We start from the raw sequence: 23,271 nt of genomic DNA on the forward strand, positions 1-23,271 counted from the left end.
CCTCAGGCCTTCAACGGTCATCTCTCTCGTCGTGGACTTAAACCATGGAAACAGCCCCCTCCGCTGCCCGCCTGACTTCATAATCCTCAAGAGTTAGGGATGCAGGGCAGTTTATCGGCGCCTCCCCTCAAATCCCGCCGCGGGTACAAAAACAAAGCAAACACTCGCGCACTTATCAAGTTTGGCTCACTAGGCCCGCCGTAGACTCCCCGTTTCCTCCCCCCCCCCTTCGCGCACGCCTTCTAGCTGCCGGAAGCGCCAACCCGGAAGTTTGGGTGCTTTCTGTAGCCGCACGTGCTCCAGTCCTCCTCGCGGGGAAGAGGGGCGGAGTTCCAAGGACCCTCCCGGCCGGCCATGAGCTCCCGGGCAGCTGTGGTGATTGGTAGGTTCCTTCTTTCCTCCGTCCGAAGGTTCCGGCGGGGCTGAACCTCCAAGCCCCGCGGCTCATCCCTCTTCTCGTTTCATCGCAGGCGAGATGCAGGCAGGGGATGGTCCGGACAGCGAGCCTTGCTCGTCTGACGACGGCGGCAGCGACGGCGCCTGGGAGGAAGACGACGAGTCGAAGGCGCCCGCGCTGGCCTCGTGCCTCTTCTGCGACAGGTTCGGTTCCGTTTGCCTCGTGCCCCCGGGTCGGAGGGGAGTCTCCACCCCGACAAGCCTCTCAGCTCTTGCTTTGATCTCAGCAGTGGCTCCATCAGCTCCCGTCGCCTAGTATATCTGCATCTTTTTCTCATTCCCTTCCCCTGCATTAGTGGAGCCCGCCCGCCCGCAGCAGCAGCTTCCAACAACAGTAATTATATAGGATGCGGAGCAAGCTGCCCTTACACTGACTCGGACCATTGGCCCATCCAGCTTTGTCCGCACTGATTGGCAGCAGCTCTCCAGGGGTTTCGTGCAGGAGTCGTTCCCCCAGCCCTGCCTGGAGATCCCTTGGGTGGAATCCGGGATCTTGTGCATGCAAAGCAGGTGCTCTGTCACGGAGCGACATCCCTTGCAAATCCGAATAGTTGTTAAACTGGCAAGCAAGACATCTTACAAAATGCCTTCAGCTCCCAAAGATATAATAGATGTCAAAGCATCCTGTTGTATTTTTTTAAGCCCCCCCCCCCTTAGTAGAGAGGTGCTGGTGCTGTCTAAGTCAGTACAAAAGAATCCAAGGAGTGCAAAGTTCTAAGTTATATACTTGTTGGTATAATGTGGATGGGAGGCTGAAGTTGTTGGGGATGATGGGAGTTACACTGCAGTAACATCTGAAGGGGCACAGGTACCTCCATCCCTGATATAAAGGCAAGCTGGTCAGCTTCTCTGTTCACTTTCATGGTAACTGCCACCATTATAACTCTCTAATGACTTCCACAAAGTTGGTGGGTTTGTGCAGGGCAATAGCTGTTTAACAGTAAAAATGGGAATAATGATTACTCTGGGAAGGGTTTGTCAAGCAAGAGAGGAGCACAGGCAGCAGCTGTAAGAACTGTATTGTTCTTAAATGCCGCTAGTTTCCATCCATCTCTCCTTGCTTTTTTCCTGTTAATTTTTGAAGTTTTTACTGCAATACAATAATATGTTTCCAGTTTCTATTCAACATTTATTATTCACTTTTGTACTCCTGGGCACAATCTACTGATAATTGCCCAAACCACTATCTACTCAGCTAGATTTTTTTTCACTTTTCGGGAGCTTGTAGTTTGTTTTCTATTGCTGTCAAAGTCATATTTTAAAAGCTTAACATAACATATGAACAATTTCTGCAACATTTGAACTGTGTTTTCCAAGATTTTTCAGTTCAGCTGAAGATGCTTTTTGCCATTGTACATCAGATCATGGGTTCAATATTGGAAATCTGGCTCATAAACACAGTAAGTTTATTTCTGCATTTTGCTGCAAGTTTACATTTTACAAATTGATGAATGGGTCTTAACCTGTGAAATAAAACCCAGATTTCAGAGCACTGGGAAACGGTTTTACGTATACTTTAAGTGACTTTAGTTAAACTGTTTTAAGTGCTTGTATGAATGTCTTATTGTGTTCTGTTTCAGTATGATTTAAATAATTCTATCCAGTGAAGCAGAAAGAGGGAATAAGCGAAGCTGAATAGCATTGTTTGAAGCTTCTTAATCTACATAAAAGATTGGTTCATTAGCACTACAGTATAAGTTGCCAAACACAGAAACATGCAAAATCTACCATGTTGGGTGTGACAAGCAAGATTGTTGGTGTTAGACACTCAACAGATCTTGGAGGCTAAAGATAAGCAGTCTACAGTTCCATGTACACGAATGGGTGTGTCATCAAGTCTATGTGGATTAGCTCTGTATACATACTGGAACTTTTGAGCCTGAGAGAGATGTCTGGATCTGGACTACAAGAAAATTGCTTAATACTATAGTAAATGGTATCTGTGAGCTATGAAGTACCTTTTGTGTGGTGGCAAACTGCCTGCTATTACAATAGAAAACACTCTATTGTAAGTGTGAGCCAGTAAGAGAGATGGCATATTCTTGGCAGTCTTCTATAGGGTGATATTTTAAAAAAACAGACTAGAGGTTATAATATGGAATAAAATAGTTCAGCAGAAAGAAACAACCATGTCTGAATTCCAGTGGTAAATAGATTAAAATGTTGACTGACTTTTCAGCTTGACCAAACACGCTACTTGTTTTCCTCTCTCATTTCTAGAACTCGATTTCTATGGTTACATCAAGCTGGTGAACTTTATTAGGCTGGAAGTAAGCTACCAAGTATTATCTGACTAAAGTTAAGTTATACTATGCTATGTCTCTTCAAGGGGACGCGGGTGGCGCTGTGGGTTAAACCACAGAGCCTAGGACTTCCCAATCAGAAGATCGGCGGTTCAAATCCCCGCGATGGGGTGAGCTCCCATTGCTTGGTCCCTGCTCCTGCCAACCTAGCAGTTCGAAAGCACGTCAAAGTGCAAGTAGATAAATAGGTACCACTCCGGCGGGAAGGTAAATGGTGTTTCTGTGCGCTGCTCTGGTTTGCCAGAAGCGGCTTAGTCATGCTGGCCACATGACCTGGAAGCTGTACGCCGGCTCCCTCAGCCAATAAAGCGAGATGAGCGCCGCAACCCCAGAGTCGGTCACGACTGGACCTAATGGTCAGGGGTCCCTTTACCTTTACCTTTATGTCTCTTCAAAGCCATGCTAGTCAGCATTGGTTTAAAGTTTAGTAATAGGTTTATGAGGAAAACGGTGCACTTTTTTCTAAACATGCAATTACTATCCATTGTTTTCATTCTTACAATTTGTCTAGTTAAATTTGTACATGTAAAATATATTGAGGCTGCAGATTTGGGTATGGTAAGATGTGCAATTGGGAGAGAGAAAGGTTCTGTTCAGATGTAGAATGTATGGCAAATGTGTATCATATATACTGTTTTTTTGTCATTTTATGCTACTGGTAGGGCTTGAATACAATTTTAAGAACCCTCAAGGACAGCAGATTCTGATGTCAATTTCCACATATCCTCTTATTCCTGCTATAGGTCTTCCCTCACCAAAATGGGGGGCACCATTTTGGGATCTACCTCAGGTGGGTGCCAAAATGGATTGGGCTGGTCTAGCATACAAATAGCAAGAAAGATTCAGCATTTTGGAACAGTACAGTTACTTGCCCAAGCTCTCAGTTAATACTTGTTAGAGTTAAGGTCTGATACCAGACTTTTTCATTATTTTCCTTCTGTGGTGACCATAAGGATATTTTTACAACATTAAGCATAGTTTAAACATGTTAAGAACGTTATACAGAATATTCATTTTTTATTTCAGAAACCAACTGTAGAGTATTTTAGTTCAATCAGTACCCCTTTTCCTTGGGAGGAAGAGAAATATCTGAAGCCTGTCCTGGAAGATGACCTCTTACTCCAGTTTGGTAGGGTTCTTTTTCATTTTAAATGTGTATACTTCTAGATGATGAAAATGTGCAACTTTATATACTGATGGTTTAAAGAGCGGATATATTCTAGGCCAAGAAAAACCTCTCATATCTTCAGATGAACACAGATGGCATTCTATGTTTAGATTGAGCACCTTAGAGGAAAGATGGGATATAAATAGACTTACAAAATGTAGTAATAAATATAGCCTTATTGGCGTACAGAACAAGCCATGCAGTTATTTGGATCCCAAACACTCAGTAACTCTTAATATTTGCCCACTGTGTGATAAATTCTCTTGGTTCATTTCCAGATATAGAAGATCTCCTTGACTCCACTGACATCTTTTGTTCTAATGGACTAACTGAGACTTCGTCTCCCATTGAGCGTTTGAAACATGCAGAGCACAAAGCAGAGCTGGCAGAAGCAGCATTGGCCAGAGCCCAAGAAGATCTTCAAAAAATGAGGTATTGGCCAGAGAGCCTTTTACTCTAGTATCTATTAGACTGAAGCATCTTTTAGTGCTTAGGCTACTAGAAACTCAGCAGGATGATGCTTCATTTGAATGGATTAGAAAGAGGTTAGTACGTTCCTTATGAAATTCGGATATATGTGTTGACAGAGAGACCGAGCCTCCGGCTAAGTTGATGGGAAGCAGGATTCTGTAAACAAATAATACAGCTGCCATTCCTATTCCACAGTGTAGGGATGTCACAGACATGGCAGTTCCTGCAGTACTCTTTCTATTTTGAAAGTTAAAAATTCTTATAAATGGGGGATTTGGAAGTAACGTTCGGCGCTTGCTGTTAGAGAAGAAGAAGAAGAAGAAGAAGAAGAAGAAGAAGGCGAGTGAAAGCGCTTGTGCGAAATTTAAAATAAAATAAAATATAAATAAATAAATGGGGGATTTGCACATCATGTTTCCTGAGGTGTTATGTGGAGGGGAAAAGATGCATTTAATTTCGTTGTCCCCGAAGGGGGCAATGACAATAAAGATATTATTATTATTATTATTAGTTTTTAAAAGATCTACCTCTCCTGTTTATCTAAGGAGAGCCAAGGCAGCTATGATAAAGTAGAAGAAATGGAGCAACAAGTATAATTCCTAAAAGCCGATTCAGCAAAATTAACACAAGTAGGGAAATACCTTTTTTGTAGAAAAAGACCAGGCCTTCACCCACTGCCTGAAGCAGTATAGTGATGGGGTCTGATGGATTTCCTTGGCAAGGTGTTCCATAGGCTAGGAGCCACAACAGTCCCTATCTTTAGCTGGCCTACCAGCCTTGTCTTCCAAGTTTGAGGGATTTGCAGCAGGACCCCAGATGACAATTGGAACATGCGGGAAAGAACATACAGAAGAAGGCAGTTCCCAAGTTGTTACGGGGTTTAAATATTTAGACCAGTGCTTTTAACTAAGCCTATAGAAATAGCATGATAGAATCAAAACACCTAGCTCATGCCAGCATTTTGACTTTTGTGATTTTGCAGTAATTGAAGTGTCCAAATGCTTTTTCAAGAATAGCCTCGCATAGATTGTCAGAATTACATGTGTCTAAACAGCCGGTCACTAGAGCATGAACGATGAAGGCAAAGCCTGTTTTGTCTGGAAGGACTGTACCGGGCACAGCAGCCAAAGCTTGAAAAAGGACACCCTTAGTAACCAACACCATGTGTAACAAATGTGAGATCTGGATTGAGGAATGCCTCCCTATCTTCCAACTATGCATACCTGGTCATTCAGAGAAAAAACTTCATGCAGAATTGTCTGAGTCCCACAGTCAACCTACAAATAGTTCTGTTTTGTCTGCATTAAGTTTCAGCTTCTTTGCAGCCTATCCAGTCCTTCAGAGTTACAGCACAATTCAGCCTTTCAGCTCCTTCCCTAGGATCAGATGAAAATGAGAGGGCGAGTTGGGTGTATGCTGAGGACTTTGCAACCCAAATCTCTGGATTTGTGACACCAGGCCCGCCAGACAGATTCCTTACTCTACTGGCAAACTGGGAGTCCAAGTCAAAATAGATCTGAACAATTTTATCTGCAAAGTTCTTCACAAACAGATCACAGTGGGCTTCCATGGCTTCTTGTAACTTTTTGAGGACCTTGATGTGAAAGGCTCTGCTAGATGGCACTGAGCAAGATCATCCAGGCACCATAAACATAGCTCGTCAGTAAGCCAAATGAACTTTTGGGAATCATTCGTAGGGGGGAAAGGCCTTAGGAGCGCCTGCGTTAATCTGTGGAGCACAGAAGTGATCAGGCCATCAGCAGAATGGTCAGCTATGTGAGTTAGAAAATCCCTCAGAGGCATCAGAAATCCCTTTCAATCCATCAGTCTCTAGGGGTTGACCATTTTAATTGGCCTCCCACCTCTGTGGTTAACCAGATTCTAAACCAGCATGTCTGCTTTACACCACAGGAAGAAGCTGTTTAAAAATGTTCTACTTGAAACTCCAAAATTAAGTGTTTTGATGAGGTATTTCCTAGTTAAAGGTGTAGTTGCTGTTCCTACAGTCCATGGTTTCAATTCATAATGCACTGATCACAGCTACTCTAGTCTCTTCTTCAACTTATTGCCCCCTTCTCTTGCAAAAAACCTAGAACTTAATGGAGAAATTAATTCTACAAAGTAATTATATTCACCAACACAGAGGAATTGTTGGAGATTTAGAGCTCCACTGGCAGACTTTATACACATATATAGGGAATATCTGATCATTTAGAAGACATCCCAGAATCTAATCAGGAAAAGTAGTAGATATTTATTATTTCCAGAACCTAAAAAAGTGCTATTTTGGTGTCAAAATAGCCAGTGTGGTGTAGTGGTTAAGAGCGGTAGTCTTGTAATCTGGGGAACCGGGTTCGCGTCCCCGCTCCTCCACATGCAGCTGCTGGGTGACCTCGGGCTAGTCACACTTCCTTGAAGTCTCTCAGCCCCACTCACCTCACAGAGTGTTTGCTGTGGGGGAGGAAGGGAAAGGAGAATGTTAGCCGCTTTGAGACTCCTTAAAGGGAGTGAAAGGCGGGATATCAAATCCAAACTCCTCTTCTTCTTCTTCTATTTAAAACCTTTCATTTTAGGCATTGATTTGGAAGTGGTAGCAGATCTTCTCACTGCTTTCAGATTTGTTCAGCAAATAAATTAGGGGGCAAGGGGAGTATTGCTTCATCAGGTTCAGAATGGCTTTCCAGAATCTGGACTGCTGTAGTAATGTCTAAATTAACATATTATAGAAAAATGAGCAATGAAAAACCAAATAAGCATTTGGAGTGATGCACTGTCCATCCCTAAAGTGTGGACCTTCTCTCTCTCTACAGAGAGGGAGGTCCATGGATGGTGAATGAGATTCACTTTTACATGCCTTCACGTGATGGGCATGGAAATTAGTTCTCCAGTGGTGGTGACAGCAAAAAGGTGTTTTGGAGTAGCTCATGGGGGCATTGGGGACCCCCAGCCCTCCTGTGTTCTTTGGATCCAAAGGCCTCAGGCAACATTCTCTTGGGGTGGGGGTATGCCAGTTCAGCCCCCTTGCCATCATCTGCCGTAGCTGCATAAAAGCAGCAGGGCTTTGAATTTGGCACTTTTTCTGCCGCAGATCCTTTGTCCCCTGCTGCTGTAGGATTGCGCTGTTAAAGTGAGTGAGCTGTTCTTCCAGCTGCATACTACATTCACTTTGAAAACATGGTACTTTTTATGGCTGCCTTTCCTTTTTCCATAGCCGATGGCTTGTCCTTGAAAGATCATTTTCTGTTTTATTGCTAATTATTTTCAATTATACGTAATAAGGACATCTTGTACTATACCATTTGGGTAATTGGGGGATCTGTATCCCTGGCTTCTCTGCTTGTTTGCCTGCCTTTTAAGAACACCTTCAAAAGTGCGTCCTCCTTGGTATAGTTGTGGCTTTTAAGGTTAACGATAACATCTACTTTAAATGCCTTGATGTGGAAGGCTTTTTATCTTGAAGGTATCTTGTGAAAATAGCAAGTCAGGATTCCAAATCATGAGTTCTAGGGAATCTGAAATGTGGAAAAATACTGAGGCTAGCATGCAAAGAGAATACAAATTTTGTACGTTGCAGCGTCCTGCACAGCAGCCAGCAGGGGGAGCTTCAGCATGCTTCAGATCCACGATAGCCCCGTGAAACTTTCATGCTTTCTCTCTTCACACACCCTCCCCGCATTCCTTTTTATGATCTCCTTAACGTGTCTCAAGGGTCTGTTCCAAATTGATTACAGACAATTTGCCCAGGATTTCGTGATGAACACAGAAGTCAGAAGTGGCGCCATTGCGGACCTAAAAGAGGATGAGGAAGATGTTTACTTCAGCTCATATGGCCACTACGGGATCCATGAAGAGATGATAAAGGTCAGCAAACCATTAGAAGCATGTCTTTCTCGCCATAAAGATGGAAGCCATGGGGGTTTGTCCATAAGTACACTGCAGCATAGCTAGCTGCATTTTTAACCCTGACTGTACTTCCTGGTTGTTGCTCTGTTCAAAGCAAAGGTAAGAAATAAAATAAAAAAACCCACAATAAAAGCACGAAGGGGGAAACACTACAGAAGAATAAGCACCCAGGCTCAAGATGCAGAGGGGCAGGCACAGTCTAGTCTTCCTTTACACTGTCCAGAAAGCCAGTCGTAAAGGTTTGTGGATTCCCTGCAGAGGGATGCAGCGCAGCCCCAAAACAATTTGGCCAGGAATGAAAACGGTCAACTCTGTTTATCTCCATAATGGAAGATACTTTGGATATAATTACTTTCGGCTCATTTGGATATGGTAGATCCTGGTGGCTGTAAAAGTAGATGGTTGAAACGGAAAGATGAAAGTACTGATGGCCTGAAATGTACTTTGTTCATGAGAACAATCCATAACTTTGTCAGAAATGTTTTTGTTCAAGAGATAAAAAAAAAAAACACGCCGTGTGTGTGTTATGCTACCCCGTTAACAGAATTTTATTTCGTGAGGGTTTTACAATAAGATACAACAACATATCTATTCTATATAATTGTAATATAGAAAAATCCACGTATGATTAGGCAGCAGGTGAAACTTGTGGGACGTAATCCCCTGAGACCAGTCAAGTACAACATTCCTTGTTTTCCTAGAGTAGACATGCAAGGGAATTTTTGGTCCAGCCAGTCAAAATTTCCTGTTCCTCCCGGCCTGGAACATCCTTCTTTGCATGTGACTAGTGGGTAGCCGTGACCTTTCCAGACCGGGTAAAAGGCCAAGGCATGCTGCCAATCTCTCTCCTCTTTTCCATCTTCCTTTTGTCCTGCAAACTTCCTGGACTGCTAACTGCAGTCATTAGGTCAACCTATATATGGGGTAAACCTCTTTGTATATGCTTGTAACTTTAAGCCTTAAGCCTGCCTTTAGGGATCACACTGTGCTCTGCCTGATCGTGAGTAAACTTTCTTTTTATTGCTTATGAACAAGACTGTGGTGTCTTTATTCTTTTAGGAGGGATTCAAGGGGTCTTACCAGGAAATTAGAACACAATTCAATCGGGACAAGCCAGATTGAATTGCGTATTGTCTTAAGAAACTTGCGCGAGTTTGCAACTAGTTTTCTGCTCTTTAAAGGGGAGTGCACTCTGCTGAGTAAAGGAACTTGCTAGTGCAAGTTAGGAAGGATATTAATAAACAATATATCCTCTCCTGCCACCCTGAAGATTCCCACAAAACTGAAAGCACTTAACATGCTAGGTTCTGTTAAGTCACTGGAACTCTAGATTCTGATCTATGTTATTCTTTGCTCTTATACTACTCAGTTATAATGGAAAATATTCCACCTCTTCCTTCTGGGTCTTGTAGATCCCTGCTTACACAATTCATTTATGTGCAGGGCCTATTGTAGGTTTAGATCTTCAATATATACGAAAAAGATTGGGGGAGTGGAACCTGTCACTCACTAGGTGCTGTTGAACTCAATCTTCCATCACTCCCAGTCAACATTGCCCGTGGTCAGGGGTGATGAGGAGTGCAGAGCAGCAACATCTGGAGGACCCAGGTTCCCGGCTTATTATTATTGTAGATCAGGAAATGCTTGAAGGCAAGTTAACATAGGATCAACATTCCAGAAGTCTGAGCTGAGGTTGTCATCTGTATGTGGATGACATGCAGCTCTTTTGCATTTGTCAGTTCCAAGACAGTGGAAGAAGCCCTGATCAGATGTTTTGGGCACCTTGGAGATAGATGGTGGTAAACAAATGTACAAGACAAAGACATCGTGGGTCAAGAAATCTGATGATCTGGGTGGTAGAACAGAAGTGATCCTGGACAGGCGTGCGGTCCTCCTAAAGGGATAACTTACATAACCTGGAAGGCTATTGGATAGACCACCTACACTCACATACCTGCACAAGCCTTAAGGCTGGCATCAGAGGCCCCAATATCAGATCCATCGGCGAGAGCTGCTAGGCTGGGCCTGCAACTCTGGAATATCCTTCCTGAGAAACATGTTCAGTACCCTTACTTGCAAGTCTTTGGAAGAGCTCTGAAGTCCTACAGTGGTACCTCTGGTTAAGAACTTAATTCATTCCGGAGATCCGTTCTTAACCTTAAACTGTTCTTAACCTGAGGTACCACTTTAGCTAATGGGGCCTCCTGCCGCGCTGCCGCTGTGCGATTTCTGTTCTCATCCTGAAGCAAAGTTCTTAACCTGAGGTACTAATTCTGGGTTAGCAGAGTCTGTAACCTGAAGTGTCTGTAACCTGTGATACCACTGTATTTATAACAGTCTGCATATAGATAACTTTATGTTACCATCTTTTAAAAACTGTTCAGTTTGGTGTTGAAGTATTAATCTGTTGGTTTATCTGATGGTTATTTTTGCTACTTCTGGTTTGTTTATTATGTTTTAGTGTTTTGTAATCTTACTGGATTTTTTTAAAAATTGACTATATATAATACCTCAAGAACCGCCTCTCCCCATATAAACCTGCCTAGGCTCTGTGTTCATCCTCTGAGGCCGTTCTTCATGTGCCTCCTCCACGTGAGGTCCAATAACACGGGAACTGGCCTTTTCTACAGTGCTCCCCATTTTTGGAATGCTGTTCCCAGGGAGGTTCACCTGGTGCTTTCATTATATATCGTTATGTGCCAGGCGAAAACGTTCCTCCTCAACCAGGCCTTTGGCTGATTAATATTCTACAGTCTTTTTACATGTGTGTGGGAAGGGGAAGTTATTGTTTTTGTTTTAATTACTTGCGTTTTTATCTTGTGAACAACCCTGAAATCTTTTGATAAAATGCAGTATATAAATCTAATAAATAATATGTAAACCGCCTTACGAAGATGACTTAGCCTGAAAGGCGATTCAAAATATCCATTCTATATAGCCCTTTATATAGCTTCTGAGGACTGAACATAAGACCTTTTTCATGCAAAGCATGTGGCCTGCCATTGAGCTACAGCCTTTCATGTGCAGTTAAGGGGTGATTAAGCTCCACATGGTCTCAGATGTGTTAATTTAGATGTGTTAACTCAGTGTTAATTTTTTATATATATCTTGGAGGGGAAAGCAGGATTAAATGTTTATACATGCCTTTTCCATTGTTGGGGAGGGCGGACTTGTTAACACTGGATTTGTCAGACTATCGTTTATATGGTTGAAATGGAAAATATTGCGTATGTTTTAAGCACTTCCCTATTTGTTCTGCACAAGGACCCAGGTTTGCCAGTTTTTTTTGCTGTTGCAGCATTGCAAATAGTCTGTTTTTCTATTTGAATTTGGGCTTTAACGTGTATAATGGATTCCCTATCTTTCCCCCTCCTCCTTTTTACCGTGTAGGAATAATATTCCTACACAGAAGCAGAGGGGGCAGTGGTTGATGGAGGGGGGAAAGAGGAGGTAACAGTGCCCCAAAATAAATGACTAGAGGTTTTCTGAGCAGCCGTGCATGTAGTGAAGACAGCAGTTGGAAATCTATTGATTAAGTTCAGGTAGCAAAAAGTAGTGAGGGTGGAAGTCTGAGAGATTCACAGTTGACTGCTCTTGTGACAGACAAAGAGAATTTTAATCTTAGGCAGTCTCACGTAATAGAGTGTCAAAGTAGTGGACGCGAATAAATAAATAGCTCCTAATCCTCAAAAATGAGCATTAAAAGAGACCCAAATGAATCACTTCATTTCAGATGTTTGCAGTAAGCAATACTGAAATGCTCTATTTTATTTTGTTTTATTTTATTTATAACTTGCACCTTCCACCCAAGTTGAATCTTCAAGATGTCTTGCAATCAGTGATGCGAAACAATAATTAAACAACAATCTGAAATTGGCAAGGACCATAACTAAGTGGTATAGCTTAGTTATGGGACTGTTTGCACATAGTACCTGGCTTCTGCAGGTCGGACTGGGGAAATGTCTTACCCAGTCCTTGGGGAGCTGCTGCCAGGCAGCATAGACTCTTGAACTAGATTGCCTTATACCAGGTCAGGCAACTGGTCAGTTTTCCAGCAATAGTATAAAGTAAATAGCATCAAGAACACCACAAAGTGCTATAAAATGCACATTCAACCAAGGTTCTTTTTACTTGCTATCTGCATATGTCCAGTGAGATAGATATCATAGGGCAGCAAGTTCCATAAACCTTGCACTGCTGATGGGAAGGACCAGTCCCACGTTTCCATTCTCTGCATCTCACATGGCACAGAGATGCATAGCATGGCCTTTCCTGATGGATGCAGCTCTTGACAACACCTGGGTTCATGCAAGAGGTGGTCCTTTTAGATATCTAAAGCCCTGAATAGGGTGTTGGGAACCTGTGGCTCTCCAGATGTTGCGGAACTACAACTTCCATGAGCTCTAGCAACCCTGGCCAATGGTCAGTGATGATGGAAGTTGTAGTTCAGCAACTTTTGGAAGGACGAGTTCTCCATACCTGCCATAGAAGATTTGGAACCTAAAGGTTGCTTGTTTTTTCAATATGTTAAAATCTTTATAAACAACCATTTCATATTGAATTCTCAAATTCTTATTTATAAATTTACAGAAGCTTACAGATATGGTAGTCTAGCTCTAGTTGTCATTTTGCTTTTACAAACTCAAGCTCTGGAATATTGGTTGCTGCAGAGAATTGTACTTTCAGCGTTTTAGCATTGCATCCAGTGCTGCAGTGTCCAATTTGTATGCAAGCAAAGGTTCTTGCCTTTTTTTAGCTGTTCTCTGCGCACTTTATACTCCCTTCTCTTCTTTTTTTGACCGCTGTCATAAGGAGCTAAAAATAAAAACCTTTGCTTGGCTGATTGGTTCTCTAGCCATTTGCAGGGATAGTAAAGCATATGGCTTGCTGGCAGTCTTTCTCCCTGCCTACGCATATTAAAAGGAGTGATTTTAGTTGGTTGCAGAGACAAGCTACATAGCCAGATCACGTACCGATGTACTACATCAATTCAGGTGCGCGAACTGGAAAAACACCAGTATATCTCTAGTCACGCTGAGTGGGCACTGGAGGCTTTTTCTGAGCTTGGCATTTTGTAGAGTGAATTGCACAGCTTCTGAGATTCACTTGGCTATATACCTTTCTTGGTTTATATGCATTTGCTGAAAATAAGATTTCTCCTAGAACAGCATGCTTTGCTACCTAGAGCTGACCAGTGGCCTTATTTACAAATAGAAGCAGTATATTACTTTTCTCGTTTAATATGACTTCAATCATTCATACCCCAGGTACTAATATTCAATAAGATTTGTGTTGGACTGCACTCAAGAAGCAATGTGGGGGAAGAGATATATGAACCATACATTAAATATTTCCTTATGAGTAAAAGGGACGGGTTATATCTTGGTAGAACAAAACTTCAGTATTTCATTTATACCCACTAACTTTGCCAATGTTGCCGTAACAGGCTAGACATGAATTTGCTACTTCCTGATTTATTTATTTTTTTAAAAAAGGACCGTTAAACACGTCTCTGCTTAGAAAATTCCAAAACTTGGTTTGTTTGTTTTTTAAAAATGGAATACGGTAGGGAACATTGGAAAGGTGACAAAAGCATTTTATTCTACTGTAGTAAACTGTAAGTGTGCTCTGAACACATCTTTTTTTATTTTAAATAGGATAAAGTACGCACAGAAAGCTATCGTGACTTCATATATCAAAACGCCCACATCTTTAGAGATAAGGTAAGTGGGCCAGCTTTAAAGCTCTTAATGTTCTTGCGGTATGGGACTCTCTGCGGTAATAAAAGCCTCTTGGATTGCTTTCTTTCTAGAATTGGGAGACTGATGCTTTGACAGGACTTTGATTCAATGTACTTGGGTTCTATTACACAGAGAGTATTATTATACTGCTGGAGGGTGCAGAGCACTGATAAGAGAAATTGCTGATCAGCATTGTCATTGTTCAGTGTGCTGTCTTTGAGTGTTCATTAATTATGATGGCATCGTTTTGTTAAACCTTTCCTGGTCTACTGTTCTTTAAGTGGCATCTGAAATAGGCCACATATACACTTATTTACAGTAATTCAAGGTAATTTCTAACCTGTATCTTGCATGATAAAGGCGTCATGGCCATCCCTAAGGAATTGGGGTCTGGAAATAGTTCAGATTCCATTGTTTTCTTGTGACTGATACCCACATAAATTAGGCTTTCCTGGGCAGTGTATAAAAATCCATTGTTGCTGTTATCTGTCTTTGCTGGGGACTGTATTCTGCTGCTTTATGGTGCTACCATAAGAGAAGAATGCTCTAAATACGTGGCACAATCTGTTCCCCCTAAACACATACAGCAGGGACCCACTGCTGGGCCTTTTCCATTGTCTCCTTCATTGGCCCTTGGCAGAGCAAATATAATGTCAATGCACTGTGACGTGCCCTCAATGAAAGGCCTGTCCATATATTCCATACAGATACATGTTCGCACTACACTTCTATGCCCTGGTTAAAATACGTTAAAGAACAGATTCCTGATTCCCCCCCCCCCCCATAATGCAAGTTAATTCACAGTTTTTGCCTGGCCTTGTTAAACAACCAGAGTCCTTGAATGGGGAGCAGTGTGTTGTCCCCAGTCTTGTGCTTTGCCTCTTTGAGAAGTCCACACCTGTCCTCTGCCTTGGAGCTGGAGAGGGAGCAAGGTTCATCCCCATAGTTGTGTGAATTTCTAGGGACCATCTGTGTTTCCTTCTCCAACTACAAGCATTTTACTTTTGCCAATGTTGGAAAATTGGCAGAAGGAAGTAAGCAGACCAGTTCCAGCAGCCACCCATTCTACTTTATCTGCCACTTCCATAGTTAAAAAAATATACTGAGTAAGTTTGAATACATCAGGTGAATTAAGAAACATAGAAGTAGCAGTGCCAGCTATCTTGGGGCTGACCAAAGGTGTGAAGAACAGCTTGCCTACCCATTGGTTTAAGGACTGTCCTTTTTTTTTGGTTGAGAGAGGTTTTTTTGATACCTGTCAGAACAAAAACCTGGAACACCAGTTTCTCTGTCAAGACCCTGTTGATGTTTTGTCACTGACCCTACGTAAATAATGATTAACATTACCATATTTGAGGGTAGCCTTGCATTCAGAAATGTGAGGCTAAATGTTCAGGGATTTCATGCATTTAATAGGATGAAACTGAATGTAATTTTGAACCTTTCAACAACAGTCTCCCTTTATTCTCCCCAAAGCCAGTCTTTATATACTTGACTGACAGATGACAAGGTGAAATGGGTTGCTTTACCTTTTACATGGTGATGCATCCAGCTGCAGTATCATTCTCATGATTCTTGATGCAGTGTATCATCAGCTACCATTAGCTGTTGTAAAAAAACAAACATAAAGGATTGAATGAGATACTGTGCTATGCAGTGGTACCTCAGGGTAAGAACTTAATTCGTTCCAGAGGTCCATTCTTAACCTGAAACTGTTCTTAAACTGAAGCACCACTTTAGCTAATGGGACCTCCCGCTGCTGCCACACCTCCAGAGCACGTTTTCTGCTCTCATCCTGAAGCAAAGTTCTTAACCTGAGGTACTATTTCTGGGTTAGTGGAGTCTGTAACCTGAAGCGTATGTAACCTGAGGTACCACTGTATTTGTATTTATAATGGAGTGTGTAAAGAACAAAGCAGTATATAAGCAGGAAGATAAACTAGCCAGACAGTTAAGAGTGCTGCGGTCATAATGCCTAACCTAAATATCTAGGTACTTCTTCAGATCTTTAATCTACACTTGGAAGTTCACTTCTGTAAGCAAACTGCTGCTTTATTCCTAAGCCAAATGATCTTCCTCTCTGATTTTTTGTGATTATTTAAAAAAACAAAAACAAAACACCTCATCATAGTGTTTGCTATTCAGCTTGGAAATCTCTCTGGTGAAAAATCACTGAAGGGTCTATAATGAAAAAAAGCTGACAGGCCTTTAATTACAGGCCTGTAAATGGCACCACTGGAATACAGTCAGAGCCCTCCATCAGATGTTGGCAGTCTGAATAATTATCTGGTGGCTGAACACTTGTGTGTCCAGTTATCTGGGAATCTGTCTTGTATCCCCCCCCCCCATGCTCGCCAGCTCAACTTATTTTCAAATGAATATAGGTGGGTGTTCTGTTGGAGGAATTCAGTGTTGCACTCTTCTAATCGTTTCATCAGTGCAAGCATTTCTCCTTTGCCAGGCAGAACAATCCTCCCTCTCCTACATGTTATTCTGGGGGTTCTTCTGGCTCTCCAGAGCATATTTGGGGGAGGCACGTGGGAGGGAGTAAACCCCATTGCACTAGCAGGAGCCCTTACATTGGTTTCTCCTAATGTGCCAGGTTAGTTGAATTTAGGCCTGTGTGTGCACATGCACATACATATGTATGATACACAGGCATGTTATCTCAGTATTGGACCACATATTCTACATAGATGGCTTGAATTCATCATAGGAATGATATACTTTATTGTACTGTCCTAATATGTTGGACAAGTAACATTCTTACCTAGCTGCACTATGGTGTTGGTATTGCTGATTTTGAATGCTTTGGAATTGCAACGAGATTTCAGAGGGACCATAAGAATATTATTTGCCTGGGGGTTGCGTGGGTTCAACCTGTGAGACATTGAGATGTGTTTTTTTTTAAATATTGTTTAATGCCAAGTTGTTCAGATTTGTCAGTATAGCTTGCGACACTCTGCAAAAATTGTTTCAATAGCTGCATGCGACCTGTGTGGCAGGAAGTCAAGAACCTGTAGGTGTCTGAATGTTGCTAGACTAAAATTCCCATAATCCCTGACTGCTGTCCATGCTGGTAGGGGCTGATGGGAGTTGGGAGTCCACTTAGAGGAGTACAGGTTCTCTATCTCTGCTATGAGGTGTACAGTGGACGCTCGGGTTGCGAACGTGATCCGTGCAGGAGGCATATTCGCAACTCGCAGCGTTCGCAACCCGTAACACTGCGTCTGTGTGGGTTGTGATTTGGTGCTTTGCGCATGCACAAAGTGCCAAAACCTGGAAGTAACCCGTTCCGGTACTTCTGGGTTCGGCGCGGTGCGCAACCCAAAAACACACAACCTGGAGCATCTGTAACCCAAGGTATGACTGTATTCTTTGCTATCCTGAGAATTTAATCCATTGTGTTTCTTATTTACTTTTTACTGGGAACTTGCAAACTTTCACAAATACGTTTTGGGGCTCCATTATAATGGCTTTGTAGCATCACCAAGTATTGCCACACTAATTCTTTCTTTTTTCTGTTAGATTGTCCTGGATGTTGGTTGTGGAACTGGAATCCTCTCCATGTTTGCTGCCAAAGCAGGTGCAAAGAAGGTGATAGGAGTAGACCAGTCTGAAATTATCTATCAAGCTATGGACATCATTAGGTAAGAGAATTTTAAAAACTTGAATTCCCTGCGTTAATATTCTTCACTATGTACGCACCCATTTTTGGGTGCCCATCTGCATTTAAGAGTGTGGCACTTTATATTTTTAAGTAACACTAATTGTCCCCTGTACATTGCCTGGCTTACTGGCAAGGGATGCTGTTGCATTGTTCGCTTTCTGTACAGTCAGCAAAGCCTTTATTTAAATTCACCACTAAGTCATGGGCAGCAAATTATGGGATCCAGGGACATGGCCCAATGTTTAGGAGCCTCTAGCTCTCACTGTTAATGAGGAAAGGAAAACAATATTTGCACCTAAAGTGGCAAAACAGCTGCCTTTCACAACATTGCAATTAGATTTCAACCCTGTTTTTTATATTGCTTGTATTCTATATCCACTTTGGGATATTGTAAAGGCCTTGGCAAATAAGCTCATATATGGACATCTGATTGGGTGTATTTCTAGCTCTTAAGGTGCAAGATGTAGAAAGTACTACCATTGCAGTTGAGGCAATTAATTTTTTCAGATCCTGCACAAATTGGCGGGTTTGAGCACGTTACATGATGTGTGCAATACCTCTATCACGGAACTGCAGTTTCTACGAAGAGCAGTTATCTAGGCTTATCCTTTTTCTGAAGTGCTGCAGGCAGCTGTTGCATTAAGAAACTGCCATTTGGACTAATTTTTTATTCCTTCATTATGGAGTACAGGAAGACCTTGCTACACTTTGTATCTGAGATTATTATGGAAATACCTGTCAGCGCAACAGTTTTGGAGTTGTTTGATTTGCATGCCATGGTAGGGGCAAAAGTGGGATTAAAAGAACTAATCTTATGACAGTGATGAATGATTTCTTGGAGTACCCAGTGAACAGTTGCTCTAAGGTTACATCTGCTGATCGTAAAATTGTTTCATTTGTCTCTAATTCACATTAAAACAATTTGTAAGAGTCTTGTTACAGACTTTCAGAGTAGCTGTCACAGCCACCCATTTTGAATACATAGTATGCATTCAGACGATCTTATCTTGGCTTAAGTTGAGATATATCAGTGCACCTTCTATGCCTCCATTGAATCACCACACTTTCCCTATTGTGTTCATGAGTAAACAAGCCCAGAAGTATTCAGTCTATACTGGGAAAGTATGGTTAATGGCTTCAGAGCAAGTCATGTTATGAAGCCATGGTTAAATTGTTTTCATATCCTGGCTTGTTCCAGGGCTATTGGACATGATTTTCTTGTTCAAACTGAGGATTTCCTGGAGTGTCTGCCTAAGCTGAGATGTGATTGGCAGTGAAGGTTGGTCAATCCCCATTGATCAGTAATCAGTTACCAGAGGCCAAAGTGCCATGAGTGCAGCCATGAATGTACTTTAATTTACATGGAGGGCAGAGACTGGGCTCATTGTTCTGCATGTACAGTCCCCCTAGGTGCTGTATCATTGTTCACTTCTGTGATGCCCTATTTCATTGACTATGTATAAAATAAATCATTTTGATATCTCACGTGGTAAAAAGTCTATTGCTAAATTCCTGAGCATCATCACTGCTGTTTTTCCCCCTTATCGTTCTTTTGTGGGTCTGTTAGGGAATGCTATTGTTGGAGCACTTGTGAATCTTGACCAGAAGGCGTGTAACATTCTTGACGTTGTGCTTGTAGACTCAATGGACTGGGAGATACTATTTCTTTGATCAAAGGAAGAATTGAAGAAGTTGATTTGCCCATTGACAAAGTGGATGTTATCATATCCGAGTGGATGGTGAGTGCACAAATATGTTCTCTTAGATTTTATCAGCAATACTTGATCTGATTTTAGTGAACTTTGTCACTGTGTGTTTAAATTATATATATTGTCAGATGTTTCGGCATTATGTATGGGTATGCCAAGGGGAGGGCATTACTGTGGAGGCAGTAATGCTTCTGAATGCCAGGAGGCAAGAGTACTCTTCTGCTCTTCTCCTGCCTGGCCACTGTGAAAATAGGATCCTGGACCAGATAAGCCACTGGCTTCATGCAGCAAAATAGTCTTATGTTCTTAATGAACAGCCAGTATTTTAATTGTCTGTTCATATGTGTTCAGCTTCTACTTATACAAATTAGCCTGAGAAACGGATGCAAATTATGCGTGATTTGTATGTGTGTAAGCAATCCAGGAAGTGTGGCTTTGTGGACCCACACACACATTCATGTTCTAGAGCTTTCTATTAATGACACGATAGTGTATCTTTCAAAATGGCACATTTACATAACACAACTGGTAATGCAGTGTAAAAGGAACACTAGAAACCAGGACAGAAGCGCTGTGATTGGGGTGGGGTGGATACCAAATTGCATCATAATTGTTCCATATAACTTTCTTGTTTGAACAGCCTGATAATAATAATTGTGATGGTGTATACAGTGGTACCTCGCAAGACGAATGCCTCGCAAGACGAAAAACGCGCAAGACGAAAGAGTTTTCCGTTTTTTGAGATGTTCCGCAAGACGAATTTCCCTATGGGCTTGCTTTGCAAGACGAAACGTCTTGCGAGTTCTTGCGAGTTTGCTTCCTTTTTCTTAAAGCCGCTAAGCCATTAATAGCCGCTAAGCCGCTAATAGCCATGCTTCGCAAGACGAAGAGACTCGCGGAACGGATTAATTTCGTCTTGCGAGGCACCACTGTACATCTGGAAAAACTTCTCAGAAATAGAAATAGTTGGTGAGTGTTAGAAAAGAAGTCTGGCTATTTTTATAGATATATTTGGGCATCAAATCAGCTTCTCTAATGGTATTGCAGCATGGAAATTTGAGACTTGCATAAAGCCAAATATCCTTGGAAAAATAGAGAGACTTGTGGTAGCAGGCAATGTTCTGATCCATTTATTTGAGGAAGATGTTCCTTCAAAACACTGGAATGAAGTCGTGCATCATAATGAAAAGGTCAGAAGTATTTTTTTGTGGGGGGGTGTGGAGAAGATCTACTGCTGCTGCTGCTGCTCCGTGAGTGTCGGGGAAGGCCGCTCCCTCCTCAGGCTAAGTCCACCAGGCCTAGGGGGCGGGGCCCAGACTCACCTTCGCCACAGCTTTAAGAGGCCTCACTGAGGCACTGGGACATCGCTGCTGCTGCACCGTGAGTGTCGGGGAAGGCCGCTCCCTCCTCAGGCTAATTCCACCAGGCCTAGGGGGCGGGGCCCAGACTCACCTCCGCTACAGTTTTAAGGACACTGGTGCTTTAAAGGTGTTTTTACTTTTTACTTTGTTGTACCACCGTGAACAGTGGTTTTTATCTATGTATTTTTATATTGTTCCGTTTTATTGTGGTTTGGGGTGGGGATTGGTTTTGTTTAGGTATAATTGTTTTTGGTTTGTTTTGTTTTTCTATTTTGTAAATGGAGGCTTGTATGAGGCTTGGGATTGCTACCGTGGAGGGGCGAGGGAGGTATGGTGGTGGGGGCAGATGTTATAGGCGAAGGGGATCGAGATACGGATATGCTCGTACCCCTTCCAATCTGCGCCCCATCCCGAGGGACGAGGGTAGGGTGAGCAAGGATTACTCACCTCCGTCACTGGTGTTGTGCAATGCCAGGTCTATAGGCAACAAAACCGCCACTCTGCGAGATTTCTTTACCTCGCAAGGGGTCGACCTGGCTTGTGTGACGGAGACCTGGGTACGCGAAGGGGCAACAGTTACCTTACGAGAGATGGCGCCCCCGGGTTTTTCCATCCTCCACCAGTCGCGGACTGTGGGCCGGGGGGGAGGGGTGGCATTATTAATCCGGGAAGATTGTTCTTTCAGGGCTCTACCATCGCCATTGATCCCCGGCATTGAATGTGTTGGCCTAGTGTGGGGCTCCGAGGAGAGCTTGGCTGTCTGGCTGGTGTACCGGCCACCTAGCGCACCAGCAGCCACCCTGTCAGGCCTATTGGAGGCGGTGGCCGGCTGGGCCTTGGAGTTCCCTAACCTATTGGTATTGGGGGACTTCAACATCCATGCTGATGCCACTCCCTCCTCACAGGCTCTGGACCTGGTGTCTTCCATGGCGACACTAGGGCTCTCCCAGTTTGTTTCAGGCCCCACACATCAAGCAGGCCACACGCTGGATTTGATCTTTGGCGTAGGTATAGATGTGATCATGTCTCCTTCAATTAAGGTGCCATGGTCTGATCACTACGCTCTGAAAGCCAGGAATGACTTTCCACCCCCACCCTGCTTAGGTGGCGAGCCGATTTGGGCTCGCCCACAGAAGCTGATGGACCCTGATAGATTCCGTCAAGCCTTGCGGGACCTTGCTCCCCCTGGCGACTCATTGGCTGAGCTTGTTGAGGGCTGGAATATCCAGCTCCTGGCAGCCATAGATGAGATCGCACCTAAGCGCCCTCTGCGACTCCGCAGAAACCAGGCTCCCTGGTTTACCAAGGAGCTTCGGAAAATGAAGCGGGACCTCAGACGGCTAGAGCGAGTATGGCGGGGTGCCCGTGACGGAGCCTCAAGAACATCTTATAGGGTTTTTATGAAAACCTATGAGATGGCAGTGAAGGCCGCTAAGAAGTCTTTCTTCTCGGCCTCCATTGCATCTGCTAGCTCGCCCGGCGCAATTATTTAGTATAATTAGGTCTTTAACGTCCCTTGAAGGACAGCCAAATTTAAATAACAATCTGACACACAGCTGTGAGGCATTTGCGAGCTTTTTTGCGGAGAAGGTCCTGTTGCTCTGCCATGACCTCCCTGCCAATTTGGATACAATAAAGGAACTAGAGGCCCCTCGACTGTCCTCGGGTCCAGTATTGGACCACTTTGATCGGATATCCCCAGCCGATGTGGACAGACTCCTCCGAGCTGGAAAGCCCACCACCTGTCCTCTTGACCCGTGCCCGTCTTGGCTGATTAGAGCGTGTCCAGACGAGGTGCGGGGCCCCCTGGGGGATATCATTAATTTGTCCCTTGGCACCGGGATATTTCCAGGGGAATTGAAGGAGGCAGTGGTGCGCCCGCTCTTAAAGAAAACATCATTAGATCCCTTAGATCTATCCAATTACCGCCCAGTTTCGAATCTTCCATTCCTGGGTAAGGTGATTGAGAGAGCGGTTGCTGAACAGCTTGGTAGGTTTCTGGATGAAACATCGGCTCTGGATCCATTCCAGTCTGGCTTCCGCGCTGGTCATGGGACCGAGACGGCTCTGGTCGCCGTAACAGATGATCTCTGCAGGCAGCTGGATCGAGGCGGGTCGGGGCTGCTGATTCTTCTAGACCTGTCAGCAGCCTTCGACATGGTCGATCACGAACTCCTGGACCACCGCCTTGCCGACGTGGGGATCCAGGGCACAGTCCTTCAGTGGCTGCGCTCGTTTCTCTCTGGTCGGGGACAGAGGGTGGCGCTTGGGGGGGAATTGTCATCGCGCCACTCCTTGGTGTGTGGAGTGCCTCAGGGTGTGATACTCTCCCCGATGCTTTTTAACATCTTTATGCGCCCCCTCGCCCGGAGTTTTGAGCTGGGTTGCCATCAGTATGCCGATGACACCCAACTCTATCTGTTGATGGATGGCCATCCTGACTCGGCCCCAGACACACTGACCAGATGTTTGGAAGCTGTGGCTGGATG

General features: G+C 43.5%; 1 protein-coding gene across 1 annotated transcript in view; it reads left to right on the plus strand.

The window, feature by feature from the left end:
* Positions 1 to 223: 223 nt before the first annotated feature.
* Positions 224 to 23,271, plus strand: part of PRMT3 (protein arginine methyltransferase 3) — a 60,174-nt gene continuing 37,126 nt past the window's right edge. The window contains exons 1-10 of the mRNA XM_080983387.1: positions 224 to 382; positions 471 to 600; positions 1,774 to 1,856; positions 2,677 to 2,726; positions 3,786 to 3,888; positions 4,206 to 4,359; positions 8,130 to 8,259; positions 13,959 to 14,024; positions 17,571 to 17,692; positions 19,352 to 19,451. Coding sequence (XP_080839513.1) covers positions 355 to 382; positions 471 to 600; positions 1,774 to 1,856; positions 2,677 to 2,726; positions 3,786 to 3,888; positions 4,206 to 4,359; positions 8,130 to 8,259; positions 13,959 to 14,024; positions 17,571 to 17,692; positions 19,352 to 19,451 — 966 coding nt within the window. The 5' untranslated portion in view covers positions 224 to 354. The remainder of the gene's footprint in view (positions 383 to 470; positions 601 to 1,773; positions 1,857 to 2,676; positions 2,727 to 3,785; positions 3,889 to 4,205; positions 4,360 to 8,129; positions 8,260 to 13,958; positions 14,025 to 17,570; positions 17,693 to 19,351; positions 19,452 to 23,271) is intronic.

This window comes from Podarcis pityusensis, assembly GCF_964106645.2.
Source record: "Podarcis pityusensis genome assembly, chromosome: 1".
Taxonomy (NCBI): domain Eukaryota; kingdom Metazoa; phylum Chordata; class Lepidosauria; order Squamata; family Lacertidae; genus Podarcis; species Podarcis pityusensis.